At 41.4% G+C, this 19383-nt stretch overlaps 1 protein-coding gene across 1 annotated transcript in view; it reads right to left on the reverse strand.

Annotated features, from left to right (window-relative positions):
* LOC306912809 (retinal-specific phospholipid-transporting ATPase ABCA4-like) overlaps nt 1-19383 on the reverse strand; it is a gene marked incomplete at its 3' end in the record, with an annotated part of 193394 nt that overhangs the window by 75842 nt on the left and 98169 nt on the right. Inside the window, exons 32-33 of the mRNA XM_079489265.1 lie at nt 12467-12499; nt 8112-8217 (exon numbers count right to left, since the gene is read on the reverse strand). Coding sequence (XP_079345391.1) covers nt 8112-8217; nt 12467-12499 — 139 coding nt within the window. The remainder of the gene's footprint in view (nt 1-8111; nt 8218-12466; nt 12500-19383) is intronic.

A 19383-nucleotide genomic window follows, 5' to 3' on the forward strand; every position in this document is an offset into this window, starting at 1 on the left:
GCCAGGCCCAATAAGGACAGTACTGTAGTTACAGTTTACTGAGCCTAAAGCCAGGCCCAATAAGGACAGTACTGTAGTTACAGTTTACTGAGCCTAAAGCCAGGTCCAATAAGGACAGTACTGTAGTTACAGTTTACTGAGCCTAAAGCCAGGCCCAATAAGGACAGTACTGTACTGTAGTTACAGTTTACTGGGCCTAAAGCCAGGCCCAATAAGGACAGTACTGTAGTTACAGTTTACTGAGCCTAAAGCCAGGCCCAATAAGGACAGTACTGTAGTTACAGTTTACTGAGCCTAAAGCAATAAGGTCCAATAAGGACAGTACTGTAGTTACAGTTTACTGAGCCTAAAGCCAGGCCCAATAAGGACAGTACTGTAGTTACAGTTTACTGAGCCTAAAGCCAGGCCCAATAAGGACAGTACTGTAGTTACAGTTTACTGAGCCTAAAGCCAGGCCCAATCAGGACAGTACTGTACTGTAGTTACAGTTTACTGAGCCTAAAGCCAGGTCCAATAAGGACAGTACTGTAGTTACAGTTTACTGAGCCTAAAGCCAGGCCCAATAAGGACAGTACTGTAGTTACAGTTTACTGAGCCTAAAGCCAGGCCCAATAAGGACAGTACTGTAGTTACAGTTTACTGAGCCTAAAGCCAGGCCCAATAAGGACAGTACTGTAGTTACAGTTTACTGAGCCTAAAGCCAGGCCCAATCAGGACAGTACTGTACTGTAGTTACAGTTTACTGAGCCTAAAGCCAGGTCCAATAAGGACAGTACTGTACTGTAGTTACAGTTTACTGAGCCTAAAGCCAGGCCCAATAAGGACAGTACTGTAGTTACAGTTTACTGAGCCTAAAGCCAGGCCCAATAAGGACAGTACTGTAGTTACAGTTTACTGAGCCTAAAGCCAGGCCCAATAAGGACAGTACTGTAGTTACAGTTTACTGAGCCTAAAGCAATAAGGTCCAATAAGGACAGTACTGTACTGTAGTTACAGTTTACTGAGCCTAAAGCCAGGCCCAATAAGGACAGTACTGGAGTTACAGTTTACTGAGCCTAAAGCCAGACCCAATAAGGACAGTACTGTACTGTAGTTACAGTTTGCTGAGCCTAAAGCAATAAGGTCCAATAAGGACAGTACTGTAGTTACAGTTTACTGAGCCTAAAGCCAGGTCCAATAAGGACAGTACTGTAGTTACAGTTTACTGAGCCTAAAGCCAGGTCCAATAAGGACAGTACTGTACTGTAGTTACAGTTTACTGAGCCTAAAGCCAGGCCCAATAAGGACAGTACTGTAGTTACAGTTTACTGAGCCTAAAGCCAGACCCAATAAGGACAGTACTGTACTGTAGTTACAGTTTACTGAGCCTAAAGCCAGGTCCAATAAGGACAGTACTGTAGTTACAGTTTACTGGGCCTAAAGACAGGTCCAATAAGGACAGTACTGTAGTTACAGTTTACTGAGCCTAAAGCCAGGCCCAATAAGGACAGTACTGTACTGTAGTTACAGTTTACTGAGCCTAAAGCCAGGTCCAATAAGGACAGTACTGTAGTTACAGTTTACTGGGCCTAAAGCCAGGTCCAATAAGGACAGTACTGTAGTTACAGTTTACTGAGCCTAAAGCCAGGCCCAATAAGGACAGTACTGTACTGTAGTTACAGTTTACTGAGCCTAAAGCCAGGTCCAATAAGGACAGTACTGTAGTTACAGTTTACTGAGCCTAAAGCAATAAGGTCCAATAAGGACAGTACTGTAGTTAGTTTACTGAGCCTAAAGCAATAAGGTCCAATAAGGACAGTACTGAACTGTAGTTACAGTTTACTGAGCCTAAAGCCAGGTCCAATAAGGACAGTACTGTAGTTACAGTTTACTGAGCCTAAAGCAATAAGGTCCAATAAGGACAGTACTGAACTGTAGTTACAGTTTACTGAGCCTAAAGCCAGGTCCAATAAGGACAGTACTGTACTGTAGTTACAGTTTACTGAGCCTAAAGCCAGGTCCAATAAGGACAGTACTGTAGTTACAGTTTACTGAGCCTAAAGCCAGGCCCAATAAGGACAGTACTGTAGTTACAGTTTACTGGGCCTAAAGCAATAAGGTCCAATAAGGACAGTACTGTAGTTACAGTTTACTGGTTCTAAAGCCAGGTCCAAAAAGGACAGTACTGTAGTTACAGTTTACTGAGCCTAAAGCCAGGTCCAATAAGGACAGTACTGTAGTTACAGTTTACTGAGCCTAAAGCCAGGCCCAATAAGGACAGTACTGTACTGTAGTTACAGTTTACTGGGCCTAAAGCAATAAGGTCCAATAAGGACAGTACAGTACTGTAGTTACAGTTTACTGGGCCTAAAGCAATAAGGCCCAATAAGGACAGTACTGTACTGTAGTTACAGTTTACTGAGCCTAAAGCAATAAGGTCCAATAAGGACAGTACTGTAGTTACAGTTTACTGAGCCTAAAGCCAGGTCCAATAAGGACAGTACTGTAGTTACAGTTTACTGAGCCTAAAGCCAGGTCCAATAAGGACAATACTGTACTGTAGTTACAGTTTACTGAGCCTAAAGCCAGGCCCAATAAGGACAATACTGTACTGTAGTTACAGTTTACTGGGCCTAAAGCCAGGCCCAATAAGGACAGTACTGTAGTTACAGTTTACTGAGCCTAAAGCAATAAGGTCCAATAAGGACAGTACTGTACTGTAGTTACAGTTTACTGAGCCTAAAGCCAGGTCCAATAAGGACAGTACTGTACTGTAGTTACAGTTTACTGAGCCTAAAGCCAGGTCCAATAAGGACAGTACTTTAGTTACAGTTTACTGAGCCTAAAGCCAGGCCCAATAAGGACAGTACTGTACTGTAGTTACAGTTTACTGAGCCTAAAGCCAGGTCCAATAAGGACAGTACTGTAGTTACAGTTTACTGAGCCTAAAGCAATAAGGTCCAATAAGGACTGTACTGTAGTTACAGTTTACTGAGCCTAAAGCAATAAGGTCCAATAAGGACTGTACTGTAGTTACAGTTTACTGAGCCTAAAGCCAGGTCCAATAAGGACAGTACTGTACTGTAGTTACAGTTTACTGAGCCTAAAGCCAGGCCCAATAAGGACAGTACTGTACTGTAGTTACAGTTTACTGAGCCTAAAGCCAGGCCCAATAAGGACAGTACTGTACAGTAGTTACAGTTTACTGAGCCTAAAGCCAGGCCCAATAAGGACAGTACTGTAGTTACAGTTTACTGAGCCTAAAGCCAGGCCCAATAAGGACAGTACTGTAGTTACAGTTTACTGAGCCTAAAGCCAGGCCCAATAAGGACAGTACTGTACTGTAGTTACAGTTTACTGAGCCTAAAGCCAGGTCCAATAAGGACAGTACTGTAGTTACAGTTTACTGGGCCTAAAGCCAGGCCCAATAAGGACAGTACTGTAGTTACAGTTTACTGAGCCTAAAGCCAGGCCCAATAAGGACAGTACTGTAGTTACAGTTTACTGAGCCTAAAGCCAGGTCCAATAAGGACAGTACTGTAGTTACAGTTTACTGAGCCTAAAGCCAGGCCCAATAAGGACAGTACTGTACTGTAGTTACAGTTTACTGGGCCTAAAGCCAGGCCCAATAAGGACAGTACTGTAGTTACAGTTTACTGAGCCTAAAGCCAGGCCCAATAAGGACAGTACTGTAGTTACAGTTTACTGAGCCTAAAGCCAGGTCCAATAAGGACAGTACTGTAGTTACAGTTTACTGAGCCTAAAGCCAGGCCCAATAAGGACAGTACTGTACTGTAGTTACAGTTTACTGGGCCTAAAGCCAGGCCCAATAAGGACAGTACTGTAGTTACAGTTTACTGAGCCTAAAGCCAGGCCCAATAAGGACAGTACTGTACTGTAGTTACAGTTTACTGAGCCTAAAGCCAGGTCCAATAAGGACAGTACTGTAGTTACAGTTTACTGAGCCTAAAGCAATAAGGTCCAATAAGGACAGTACTGAACTGTAGTTACAGTTTACTGAGCCTAAAGCCAGGCCCAATAAGGACAGTACTGTAGTTACAGTTTACTGAGCCTAAAGCCAGGCCCAATAAGGACAGTACTGAACTGTAGTTACAGTTTACTGAGCCTAAAGCCAGGTCCAATAAGGACAGTACTGTAGTTACAGTTTACTGAGCCTAAAGCCAGGCCCAATAAGGACAGTACTGTAGTTACAGTTTACTGGGCCTAAAGCAATAAGGTCCAATAAGGACAGTACTGTACTGTAGTTACAGTTTACTGAGCCTAAAGCCAGGCCCAATAAGGACAGTACTGTACTGTAGTTACAGTTTACTGAGCCTAAAGCCAGGTCCAATAAGGACAGTACTGTACTGTAGTTACAGTTTACTGAGCCTAAAGCCAGGCCCAATAAGGACAGTACTGTACTGTAGTTACAGTTTACTGAGCCTAAAGCCAGGCCCAATAAGGACAGTACTGTACAGTAGTTACAGTTTACTGAGCCTAAAGCCAGGCCCAATAAGGACAGTACTGTAGTTACAGTTTACTGAGCCTAAAGCCAGGCCCAATAAGGACAGTACTGTAGTTACAGTTTACTGAGCCTAAAGCCAGGTCCAATAAGGACAGTACTGTAGTTACAGTTTACTGAGCCTAAAGCCAGGCCCAATAAGGACAGTACTGTAGTTACAGTTTACTGAGCCTAAAGCCAGGCCCAATAAGGACAGTACTGTACTGTAGTTACAGTTTACTGGGCCTAAAGCCAGGCCCAATAAGGACAGTACTGTAGTTACAGTTTACTGAGCCTAAAGCCAGGCCCAATAAGGACAGTACTGTAGTTACAGTTTACTGAGCCTAAAGCCAGGTCCAATAAGGACAGTACTGTAGTTACAGTTTACTGAGCCTAAAGCCAGGCCCAATAAGGACAGTACTGTACTGTAGTTACAGTTTACTGGGCCTAAAGCCAGGCCCAATAAGGACAGTACTGTAGTTACAGTTTACTGAGCCTAAAGCCAGGCCCAATAAGGACAGTACTGTAGTTACAGTTTACTGAGCCTAAAGCAATAAGGTCCAATAAGGACAGTACTGTAGTTACAGTTTACTGAGCCTAAAGCCAGGTCCAATAAGGACAGTACTGTAGTTACAGTTTACTGAGCCTAAAGCCAGGCCCAATAAGGACAGTACTGTAGTTACAGTTTACTGAGCCTAAAGCCAGGCCCAATCAGGACAGTACTGTACTGTAGTTACAGTTTACTGAGCCTAAAGCCAGGTCCAATAAGGACAGTACTGTAGTTACAGTTTACTGAGCCTAAAGCCAGGCCCAATAAGGACAGTACTGTAGTTACAGTTTACTGAGCCTAAAGCCAGGCCCAATAAGGACAGTACTGTAGTTACAGTTTACTGAGCCTAAAGCCAGGTCCAATAAGGACAGTACTGTAGTTACAGTTTACTGAGCCTAAAGCCAGGTCCAATAAGGACAGTACTGTAGTTACAGTTTACTGAGCCTAAAGCCAGGTCCAATAAGGACAGTACTGTAGTTACAGTTTACTGAGCCTAAAGCCAGGTCCAATAAGGACAGTACTGTAGTTACAGTTTACTGAGCCTAAAGCAATAAGGCCCAATAAGGACAGTACTGTAGTTACAGTTTACTGAGCCTAAAGCAATAAGGCCCAATAAGGACAGTACTGTAGTTACAGTTTACTGAGCCTAAAGCAATAAGGCCCAATAAGGACAGTACTGTAGTTACAGTTTACTGAGCCTAAAGCAATAAGGTCCAATAAGGACAGTACTGTAGTTACAGTTTACTGGGCCTAAAGCCAGGTCCAATAAGGACAGTACTGTACTGTAGTTACAGTTTACTGAGCCTAAAGCCAGGCCCAATAAGGACAGTACTGTAGTTACAGTTTACTGAGCCTAAAGCCAGGCCCAATCAGGACAGTACTGTACTGTAGTTACAGTTTACTGAGCCTAAAGCCAGACCCAATAAGGACAGTACTGTAGTTACAGTTTACTGAGCCTAAAGCAATAAGGTCCAATAAGTACAGTACTGTAGTTACAGTTTACTGGGCCTAAAGCCAGGCCCAATAAGGACAGTACTGTAGTTACAGTTTACTGAGCCTAAAGCCAGGTCCAATAAGGACAGTACTGTACTGTAGTTACAGTTTACTGAGCCTAAAGCAATAAGGTCCAATAAGGACAGTACTGTAGTTACAGTTTACTGAGCCTAAAGCAATAAGGTCCAATAAGGACAGTACTGTAGTTACAGTTTACTGAGCCTAAAGCAATAAGGTCCAATAAGGACAGTACTGTAGTTACAGTTTACTGAGCCTAAAGCCAGGCCCAATAAGGACAGTACTGTAGTTACAGTTTACTGAGCCTAAAGCCAGGTCCAATAAGGACAGTACTGTAGTTACAGTTTACTGAGCCTAAAGCAATAAGGCCCAATAAGGACAGTACTGTAGTTACAGTTTACTGAGCCTAAAGCAATAAGGTCCAATAAGGACAGTACTGAACTGTAGTTACAGTTTACTGAGCCTAAAGCAATAAGGTCCAATAAGGACAGTACTGTACTGTAGTTACAGTTTACTGAGCCTAAAGCCAGGTCCAATAAGGACAGTACTGTAGTTACAGTTTACTGAGCCTAAAGCAATAAGGTCCAATAAGGACAGTACTGTAGTTACAGTTTACTGAGCCTAAAGCCAGGTCCAATAAGGACAGTACTGTACTGTAGTTACAGTTTACTGAGCCTAAAGCCAGGCCCAATAAGGACAGTACTGTAGTTACAGTTTACTGAGCCTAAAGCAATAAGGCCCAATAAGGACAGTACTGTAGTTACAGTTTACTGAGCCTAAAGCCAGGTCCAATAAGGACAGTACTGTAGTTACAGTTTACTGAGCCTAAAGCCAGGCCCAATAAGGACAGTACAGTACTGTAGTTACAGTTTACTGAGCCTAAAGCCAGGTCCAATAAGGACAGTACTGTAGTTACAGTTTACTGAGCCTAAAGCAATAAGGTCCAATAAGGACAGTACTGAACTGTAGTTACAGTTTACTGAGCCTAAAGCCAGGCCCAATAAGGACAGTACAGTACTGTAGTTACAGTTTACTGAGCCTAAAGCCAGGTCCAATAAGGACAGTACTGTAGTTACAGTTTACTGAGCCTAAAGCCAGGTCCAATAAGGACAGTACTGTAGTTACAGTTTACTGAGCCTAAAGCCAGGTCCAATAAGGACAGTACTGTAGTTACAGTTTACTGAGCCTAAAGCCAGGTCCAATAAGGACAGTACTGTAGTTACAGTTTACTGAGCCTAAAGCAATAAGGTCCAATAAGGACAGTACTGTAGTTACAGTTTACTGAGCCTAAAGCCAGGTCCAATAAGGACAGTACTGTAGTTACAGTTTACTGAGCCTAAAGCCAGGTCCAATAAGGACAGTACTGTAGTTACAGTTTACTGAGCCTAAAGCCAGGTCCAATAAGGACAGTACTGTAGTTACAGTTTACTGAGCCTAAAGCCAGGTCCAATAAGGACAGTACTGTAGTTACAGTTTACTGAGCCTAAAGCAATAAGGTCCAATAAGGACAGTACTGTAGTTACAGTTTACTGAGCCTAAAGCCAGGTCCAATAAGGACAGTACTGTAGTTACAGTTTACTGAGCCTAAAGCCAGGTCCAATAAGGACAGTACTGTAGTTACAGTTTACTGAGCCTAAAGCAATAAGGTCCAATAAGGACAGTACTGAACTGTAGTTACAAACAAACAAACAGTCAAGAATTCAGGCATACAACGAATATATTGTATCTTTGTGGTGGAAACCTCATTATATCCAAAAATAAATAAATTCAAAAAATAGCAAAAGTAGCAGATCTACAAGCTCAAAAAGCTTGTAGATCTGCTACCTTTGATGCTTTCTGTGTGAGATCAACCAGGGTGTTGATTTACGGACAAACGCGCGCGTGCACGCACTCACGCACACGCGCACACACACACACACACACACACACACACACACACACACACACACACACACACACACACACACACACACACACACACACACACACACACACACACACACACACACACACACACACACACACACACACACACACACACACACACACACACAGGGATGCCATACATACCCCAGTAACGTTGAGCAGTTGCCCCAGCTGTCCAGCTACATCCTGGATGGTCTTGGGTTCTATCTGCAGCACAGGGAGCCGTCCTCCCACAGAGATCCCTCCGTACCTGCACAACAAAACACCATGACACCATGAGGGCCCCTGGAACTACACCAGGACACCATGAGGGCCCCTGGAACTACACCAGGACACCATGAGGGCCCCTGGAACTACACTTTGACACCATGAGGGCCCCTGGAACTACACCATGACACCATGAGGGCCCCTGGAACTACACCTGCACAACATGACACCATGAGAGCCCCTGGAACTACACCATGACACCATGAGGGCCCCTGGAACTACACCATGACACCATGAGGTCCCCTGGAACTACACCATGACACCATGAGGGCCCCTGGAACTACACCATGACACCATGAGGGCCCCTGGAACTACACCATGACACCATGAGGGCCCCTGGAACTACACCATGACACCATGAGGGCCCCTGGAACTACACCATGACACCATGAGGGCCCCTGGAACTACACCTTGACACCATGAGGGCCCCTGGAACTACACCATGACACCATGAGGGCCCCTGGAACTACACTTGTAGGTCTGCTATTTTTGAAAAATCGTGAAAATGTGTCCCAAATGTTTTGAATATATTCTTTCAAAGCGAACGTTTTTAACTCAAATCTTTCCCTGGAACAACACATTTTCAAATTACATATATTTTTGGGGCTCCTTGACATGAAAATGTTTGAGAACGGCTGGCATAGAAACATGGGGTTTTTCAGAAAACTGTCGGGATTTATAGAAGACATTTTGTAGAATCGTCCTCAGGTCTAAATGGGTTAATATAAAGTGTCAACTCAGCAACGTAATGTATTCATACAACGTCTCGTTTTACAGGATCTACTCGTCTCGAACTCACTGGACAAAAACAATGCATGTTTTCATGAGAATTAATGAATGACCACTAGAATGGTTAAAGGACAACTTTAGTTTTTTTCAACCAAGGTTCATGTTTTAGGTTGTTATTAGAGAAAGTAAAAGATGAGTGTTCATTTTTTTTACATTTGCGGTTTTCTTTCGTTTTAGGGATTTTAGCTGTTTTTGACAGGGGGCGGGGGCATTCGAGCATGGGGCTAAATATGTATTTTTTTTACAACATTTTATAGCGATTTATTTTTTAATTATTTACTATAGTACTAAGAAATGACATCTGGCCACAAAAGATCACGAGATCTACTAAAACTGACATATTGAGCCTATGACAGTAAGACACACAGTGTGGCTTCCCCCCAGTAGGCCTCCTTCACATTCAGTAGATCCTGTGATCTTTTTGTGGCCAGATGTAATTTCCTGGGGTTTATTAGGACTAGAGTAAATAATACAAAAAGAAATCGCCATCATATTTTGTAAAATACATATTTAGCCCCATGCTCGAATGCCCCCGCTCCCCTGTCAAAAACAGCTAAAATCCCTAAAACTAAATAAAGCAGCAAATGAAAAATAAATAACACTCATCTTTTACTTTCACAACCTAAAACATGAACCTTGGTTTAAGTTGTCCTTTAAAGAACACATTATGCAGGGCTTAACTTCACCTGCCCCAGGCAGACACAGCTGCACTTGCATAGCACAGCCACTAGAGGGCACATTGGACCACGCTACTGTAAAGGTGTTGCTATGAAAGGATAAATGTTCTTCTTACTAATTAATAATGTGTCATTGTCTGTATGCTATTGTCTCATATACTTTACCCTACCGACATATCTATTCATTAGTTGTGTATATTTGCTATATTTTAAGGTCCCCACACACCGAGCGTGTTTTTCGGATTTCTAGCGGCGTTTCTCCATCGTTTTTTCCCGAAGAACGCGCCCAGTGTGCAACCACCTTTAGTCTGATGGCCTGTACTGCATTTTAACTGGTTTTAATGAGCTTCATTTTTGTTATATGTGTTACAGTAATGTTGTATAATTAATAAAACTAGACAGTTGGCTAACAGTGGGACATTTACAGTAATGTTGTATAATTAATAAAACTAGACAGTTGGCTTACAGTGGGACATTTACAGTAATGTTGTATAATTAATAAGACTAGACAGTTGGCTTACAGTGGGACATTTACAGTAATGTTGTATAATTAATAAAACTAGACAGTTGGCTAACAGTGGGACATTTACAGTAATGTTGTATAATTAATAAAACTAGACAGTTGGCTTACAGTGGGACATTTACAGTAATGTTGTATAATTAATAAAACTAGACAGTTGGCTAACAGTGGGACATTTACAGTAATGTTGTATAATTAATAAAACTAGACAGTTGGCTAACAGTGGGACATTTACAGTAATGTTGTATAATTAATAAAACTAGACAGTTGGCTAACAGTGGGACATTTACAGTAATGTTGTATAATTAATAAAACTAGACAGTTGGCTTACAGTGGGACATTTACAGTAATGTTGTATAATTAATAAAACTAGACAGTTGGCTAACAGTGGGACATTTACAGTAATGTTGTATAATTAATAAAACTAGACAGTTGGCTAACAGTGGGACATTTACAGTAATGTTGTATAATTAATAAAACTAGACAGTTGGCTAACAGTGGGACATTTACAGTAATGTTGTATAATTAATAAAACTAGACAGTTGGCTAACAGTGGGACATTTACAGTAATGTTGTATAATTAATAAAACTAGACAGTTGGCTAACAGTGGGACATTTACAGTAATGTTGTATAATTAATAAAACTAGACAGTTGGCTTACAGTGGGACATTTACAGTAATGTTGTATAATTAATAAAACTAGACAGTTGGCTAACAGTGGGACATTTACAGTAATGTTGTATAATTAATAAAACTAGACAGTTGGCTAACAGTGGGACATTTACAGTAATGTTGTATAATTAATAAAACTAGACAGTTGGCTAACAGTGGGACATTTACAGTAATGTTGTATAATTAATAAAACTAGACAGTTGGCTTACAGTGAGACATTTACAGTAATGTTGTATAATTAATAAAACTAGACAGTTGGCTAACAGTGGGACATTTACAGTAATGTTGTATAATTAATAAAACTAGACAGTTGGCTAACAGTGGGACATTTACAGTAATGTTGTATAACTAGAAAGGTCGCAATTTTAAAAAATTGCAAAGTGTGGTTGCCGCAGTGGCTTACATATGCCCCTCCCACTGATATTGCCAGCCAATTACAATGTCGCGTCACCCCTGCGATCATGTGTAAGTAATTCGGAGGGGATTTATCCCCCAAAAATCATGTTTTTGCACCATACCGTGACATTTTTGGCATTTCCGGCGCCCCCTATGGATGAAAATGGAATTGCTTTTGGAACTTGGTTGATTGAACCACCCTCGACATGTGATTACAATTTGGGATGGATCGGACATTCTGTTCGTGATTTATGGCATTTTTTTGTAAAATAGGCCCCTCCTACTATCTTCGGACGACGATTACGGCCGAACGATACGCACTACCAAAATTCTGCAGTTGGTGTTTTAATCGGATGGGTCCTGAGATCATGTGTGGCGATTTTTGTGAGATTTGGACAAAATCTGTAGGAGGAGGAACAAAAAGTGTGTTTTGGAGAAAATTCAAAATGGCGGAAAATCTATCATGACGCAAATGGGCGTGGCCTATATGGCGAGATGCGTCATGACCCAAGGAAGTCAGGGAAAAAATAGTTTTGATTTTACGACCTACGGTTCAAGAGTTATAAGCCAAAACGTAAAGTGGGCTGTTATAGCGCCACCATGAGGCCGACCGATAACGTTATAAGTTGATTAATTTTAGTAATTATTATGAACCTACCCTCCAAGTTTTGTAACTATAGTGCTTACAGTCTCTGAGGAAAAAATACTTGAATGTGAGAAAATGCGAAAAATCGCATTTTCCCATTCATGTCAATGGGGAAATTCTATTCACTAATAAATTCATATCAATTAAACTATACAACATTTCTCTTAAAAAAATACAAGCACTACCTTCCCGATGAAGCCGGTCAATTTGAGATATGGCTCAAGTGCGTACAGTCAAAACTGTGGGAGGAGTAGTACATCAAAAAAAAGACTAATCCAGGTAAATAAAGAATAAAGTGTTACAATTACAATAGTCTGGTTGCCCTTTAGGGCAACCACACTAATTAATAAAACTAGACAGTTGGCTTACAGTGGGACATTTACAGTAATGTTGTATAATTAATAATTGTGTGAGCTCTGTTCCTCTAAAATAACCAAACAACAACAACAACAACAATCAAACACAACAGTGTTAAGTAACAACTTGTGTTTGAATCTAAATGCAGTCTGACGGTTATTGAAGCTGGACGTACCTTTGTTCGTTCACCCAGTACTTGCTCTTCAAGCTGTGAAAAAGAGATTAAATGCATTAAGATTGACAACAGGGGCTGCCTGCAACTATTGATTATTAGATTGACAACAGGGGCTGCCTGCAACTATTGATTATTTCCACAGTGATCATTGATTCCATCAATTACTTATTTCCATTAATCTAACCAGTAAGACGCCCTGACGGCGAGAAGCCTGGGTGACAGCAGACTGCTGGGTGACGGCAGACTGCTGGGTGACAGCAGACTGCTGGGTGACGGCAGACTGCTGGGTGACAGCAGACTGCTGGGTGGCGGCAGACTGCTGGGTGACAGCAGACTGCTGGGTGACAGCAGACTGCTGGGTGACGGCAGACTGCTGGGTGACGGCAGACTGCTGGGTGACAGCAGACTGCTGGGTGACGGCAGACTGCTGGGTGACGGCAGACTGCTGGGTGACAGCAGACTGCTGGGTGACAGCAGACTGCTGGGTGACAGCAGACTGCTGGGTGACGGCAGACTGCTGGGTGACGGCAGACTGCTGGGTGACGGCAGACTGCTGGGTGACAGCAGACTGCTGGGTGACAGCAGACTGCTGGGTGACGGCAGACTGCTGGGTGACAGCAGACTGCTGGGTGACGGCAGACTGCTGGGTGACAGCAGACTGCTGGGTGACAGCAGACTGCTGGGTGACAGCAGACTGCTGGGTGACAGCAGACTGCTGGGAGACAGCAGACTGCTGGGTGACAGCAGACTGCTGGGTGACAGCAGACTGCTGGGTGACAGCAGACTGCTGGGTGACAGCAGACTGCTGGGTGACAGCAGACTGCTGGGTGACAGCAGACTGCTGGGTGACGGCAGACTGCTGGGTGACGGCAGACTGCTGGGTGACAGCAGACTGCTGGGTGACAGCAGACTGCTGGGTGACAGCAGACTGCTGGGTGACAGCAGACTGCTGGGTGACAGCAGACTGCTGGGTGACAGCAGACTGCTGGGCGGGTCAGATCAACATATGGAAGGAATTCTGTACTGAGAACTCTAGTTTTCGCGGCTGCCGGGCGGCTGCCGGGCGCGGCTGCCGGGCGCGGCTGCCGGGCGCGGCTGCCGGGCGCGGCTGCCGGGCGCGGCTGCCGGGCGCGGCTGCCGGGCGCGGCTGCACTAATAACTTTGGGGCATAGCAGGCCTGTCACCAGGTAGTCAGAGATGTTCTAACAATAGTATATAGATACCTGGTTCTGATGAGACTAGTCTATAGATACCTGGTTCTGATGAGACTAGTATATATATACCTGGTTCTGTTGAGACTAGTATATTAGATACCTGGTTCTGATGAGACTAGTATATAGATACCTGGTTCTGATGAGACTAGTATATTAGATACCTGGTTCTGATGAGACTAGTCTATAGATACCTGGTTCTGATGAGACTAGTATATAGATACCTGGTTCTGATGAGACTAGTATATAGATACCTGGTTCTGATGAGACTAGTATATAGATACCTGGTTCTGATGAGACTAGTCTATAGATACCTGGTTCTGATGAGACTAGTATATAGATACCTGGTTCTGATGAGACTAGTCTATAGATACCTGGTTCTGATGAGACTAGTATATAGATACCTGGTTCTGATGAGACTAGTATATAGATACCTGGTTCTGATGAGACTAGTATATTAGATACCTGGTTCTGATGAGACTAGTATATAGATACCTGGTTCTGATGAGACTAGTCTATAGATACCTGGTTCTGATGAGACTAGTATATTAGATACCTGGTTCTGATGAGACTAGTCTATAGATACCTGGTTCTGATGAGACTAGTCTATAGATACCTGGTTCTGATGAGACTAGTATATTAGATACCTGGTTCTGATGAGACTAGTCTATAGATACCTGGTTCTGATGAGACTAGTATATAGATACCTGGTTCTGATGAGACTAGTATATAGATACCTGGTTCTGATGAGACTAGTCTATATATACCTGGTTCTGATGAGACTAGTATATACCTGGTTCTGATGAGACTAGTATATAGATACCTGGTTCTGATGAGACTAGTATATAGATACCTGGTTCTGATGAGACTAGTATATAGATACCTGGTTCTGATGAGACTAGTATATAGATACCTGGTTCTGATGAGACTAGTATATAGATACCTGGTTCTGATGAGACTAATCTATAGATACCTGGTTCTGATTAGACTAGTATATAGATACCTGGTTCTGATGAGACTAGTATATAGATACCTGGTTCTGATGAGACTAGTATATATATACCTGGTTCTGATGAGACTAGTATATAGATACCTGGTTCTGATGAGACTAGTCTATAGATACCTGGTTCTGATGAGACTAGTATATTAGATACCTGGTTCTGATGAGACTAGTATATAGATACCTGGTTCTGATGAGACTAGTCTATAGATACCTGGTTCTGATGAGACTAGTATATAGATACCTGGTTCTGATAAGACTAGTATATAGATACCTGGTTCTGATGAGACTAGTCTATAGATACCTGGTTCTGTTGAGACTAGTATATAGATACCTGGTTCTGATAAGACTAGTATATAGATACCTGGTTCTGATGAGACTAGTCTATAGATACCTGGTTCTGTTGAGACTAGTCTATAGATACCTGGTTCTGTTGAGACTAGTATATAGATACCTGGTTCTGATGAGACTAGTCTATAGATACCTGGTTCTGATGAGACTAGTCTATAGATACCTGGTTCTGATGAGACTAGTCTATAGATACCTGGTTCTGATGAGACTAGTCTATAGATACCTGGTTCTGATGAGACTAGTATATAGATACCTGGTTCTGATGAGACTAGTATATAGATACCTGGTTCTGATGAGACTAGTATATAGATACCTGGTTCTGATGAGACTAGTATATATATACCTGGTTCTGATCAGACTAGTATATAGATACCTGGTTCTGATCAGACTAGTATATAGATACCTGGTTCTGATGAGACTAGTATACAGATACCTGGTTCTGATGAGACTAGTATATAGATACCTGGTTCTGATGAGACTAGTCTATAGATACCTGGTCTTGATGAGACTAGTATATAGATACCTGGTTCTGATGAGACTAGTCTATAGATACCTGGTTCTGATGAGACTAGTATATATATACCTGGTTCTGATGAGACTAGTATATAGATACCTGGTTCTGATGAGACTAGTATATAGATACCTGGTTCTGATGCGACTAGTATATAGATACCTGGTTCTGATGAGACTAGTCTATAGATACCTGGTTCTGATGAGACTAGTCTATAGATACCTGGTTCTGATGAGACTAGTATATAGATACCTGGTTCTGATGAGACTAGTATATAGATACCTGGTTCTGATGAGACTAGTATATAGATACCTGGTTCTGATGAGACTAGTATATTAGATACCTGGTTCTGATCAGACTAGTATATAGATACCTGGTTCTGATGAGACTAGTATATAGATACCTGGTTCTGATGAGACTAGTATATAGATACCTGGTTCTGATGAGACTAGTATATTAGATACCTGGTTCTGATCAGACTAGTATATAGATACCTGGTTCTGATGAGACTAGTATATAGATACCTGGTTCTGATGAGACTAGTCTATAGATACCTGGTTCTGATGAGACTAGTATATAGATACCTGGTTCTGATGAGACTAGTATATAGATACCTGGTTCTGATGAGACTAGTCTATAGATACCTGGTTCTGATGAGACTAGTATATAGATACCTGGTTCTGATGAGACTAGTATATTAGATACCTGGTTCTGATGAGACTAGTATATAGATACCTGGTTCTGATGAGACTAGTATATATATACCTGGTTCTGATGAGACTAGTCTATAGATACCTGGTTCTGATGAGACTAGTATATAGATACCTGGTTCTGATGAGACTAGTATATATATACCTGGTTCTGATGAGACTAGTATATATATACATGGTTCTGATGAGACTAGTATATATATACCTGGTTCTGATGAGACTAGTATATAGATACCTGGTTCTGATGAGACTAGTATATAGATACCTGGTTCTGATGAGACTAGTATATAGATACCTGGTTCTGATGAGACTAGTCTATAGATACCTGGTTCTGATGAGACTAGTATACATATACCTGGTTCTGATGAGACTAGTATATAGATACCTGGTTCTGATGAGACTAGTCTATAGATACCTGGTTCTGATGAGACTAGTATATAGATACCTGGTTCTGATGAGACTAGTATATAGATACCTGGTTCTGATGAGACTAGTCTATAGATACCTGGTTCTGATGAGACTAGTATATAGATACCTGGTTGTATATAGATACCTGGTTCTGATGAGACTAGTCTATAGATACCTGGTTCTGATGAGACTAGTATATAGATACCTGGTTGTATATAGATACCTGGTCTTGATGAGACTAGTATACAGATACCTGGTTCTGATGAGACTAGTATATAGATACCTGGTTCTGATGAGACTAGTATATAGATACCTGGTTCTGATGAGACTAGTATATAGATACCTGGTTCTGATGAGACTAGTATATAGATACCTGGTTCTGATGAGACTAGTATATAGATACCTGGTTCTGATGAGACTAGTATATAGATACCTGGTTCTGATGAGACTAGTATATATATACCTGGTTCTGATGAGACTAGTATATAGATACCTGGTTCTGATGAGACTAGTATATAGATACCTGGTTCTGATGAGACTAGTATATAGATACCTGGTTCTGATGAGACTAGTATATAGATACCTGGTTCTGATGAGACTAGTATATAGATACCTGGTTCTGATGAGACTAGTATATAGATACCTGGTTCTGATGAGACTAGTATATAGATACCTGGTTCTGATGAGACTAGTATATAGATACCTGGTTCTGATGAGACTAGTATATAGATACCTGGTTCTGATGAGACTAGTATATAGATACCTGGTTCTGATGAGACTAGTATATGTCTAGCATTAAATGCTGGATGAGTGAGAACTTTCTCAAGCTAAATGAGGATAAGACAGAAGTTCTCATAATCGGTTCTAGTGAGCAGAAAGAATCGATAAAAAGCAGACTTGGCAACCTGACTGTAGAAAGTAACAGTACAGTAAAGAACTTGGGGATCACTATTGATTCTGAACTGAATTTTAATTCACACATTAATCATGTTACCAAGATTGCCTTTTTTCATCTTAGAAATATTGCACGAATCAGAGCCTATTTGTCACTGGACGATGCAAAAACGCTAATCCACGCCTTTGTTTTTTCTCGGCTTGATTACTGCAATGCACTTTTTTCTGGATTGCCTAAGAAATCAACTGACAGATTACAACTTGTCCAAAATGCAGCAGCCAGAGTCTTAACTAGAACTAAGATGAGAGAACATATTACTCCAGTCTTGGCCTCATTGCACTGGCTTCCGGTTGTTTTTAGGATTGATTTTAAAATTATTTTACTTGTTTATAAAGCTCTCAATGGTCTCGCACCTTCCTACCTACATGACTGCCTGCCGAAATATGTCCCAAACCGCCCCCTAAGGTCTTCCACTGCTGGCCTGCTCGCTTTGCCTAAAAAAATGGCAACTAAAAAATACGGGGAAGCAGCTTTTTGCTTCTACGGGCCGACGGCGTGGAACAAACTCCCACTGTACCTTCGACAGGCAGCCTCTGTAGACATTTTTAAAGCTCAGCTCAAGACCCACTTTTACACCCTTGCTTTTAATTGATTTATCTGTCTTTTTAAAAAAAAAATATTCATGTCCTCACTGTATTGTTTATGCCCTGCTTTTCTTTTCTTTTTTGTGTAAAGCACTTTGAGCTGCATTTCATGTCATGAAAGGTGCTATACAAATAAAGTTTTATTATTATTATTATTATTATTATATAGATACCTGGTTCTGATGAGACTAGTCTATAGATACCTGGTTCTGATGAGACTAGTATATAGATACCTGGTTCTGATGAGACTAGTATATAGATACCTGGTTCTGATGAGACTAGTATATAGATACCTGGTTCTGATGAGACTAGTCTATAGATACCTGGTTCTGATGAGACTAGTATATTAGATACCTGGTTCTGATGAGACTAGTATATAGATACCTGGTTCTGATGAGACTAGTATATAGATACCTGGTTCTGATGAGACTAGTATATAGATACCTGGTTCTGATGAGACTAGTCTATAGATACCTGGTTCTGATGAGACTAGTCTATAGATACCTGGTTCTGATGAGACTAGTCTATAGATACCTGGTTCTGATGAGACTAGTATATAGATACCTGGTTCTGATGAGACTAGTATATATATACCTGGTTCTGATGAGACTAGTATATAGATACCTGGTTCTGATGAGACTAGTCTATAGATACCTGGTTCTGATGAGACTAGTATATAGATACCTGGTTCTGATGAGACTAGTATATAGATACCTGGTTCTGATGAGACTAGTATATAGATACCTGGTTCTGATGAGACTAGTATATATATACCTGGTTCTGATGAGACTAGTATACAGATACCTGGTTCTGATGAGACTAGTATATATATACCTGGTTCTGATGAGACTAGTATATAGATACCTGGTTCTGATGAGACTAGTATATAGATACCTGGTTCTGATGAGACTAGTCTATAGATACCTGGTTCTGATGAGACTAGTATATAGATACCTGGTTCTGATGAGACTAGTCTATAGATACCTGGTTCTGATGAGACTAGTATATATATATACCTGGTTCTGATGAGACTAGTATATATATACCTGGTTCTGATGAGACTAGTATACAGATACCTGGTTCTGATGAGACTAGTATATATATATACCTGGTTCTGATGAGACTAGTATATATATACCTGGTTCTGATGAGACTAGTATATAGATACCTGGTTCTGATGAGACTAG

This window comes from Electrona antarctica (assembly GCF_951216825.1).
Source record: "Electrona antarctica genome assembly, chromosome: 20".
Lineage (NCBI taxonomy): Eukaryota > Metazoa > Chordata > Actinopteri > Myctophiformes > Myctophidae > Electrona > Electrona antarctica.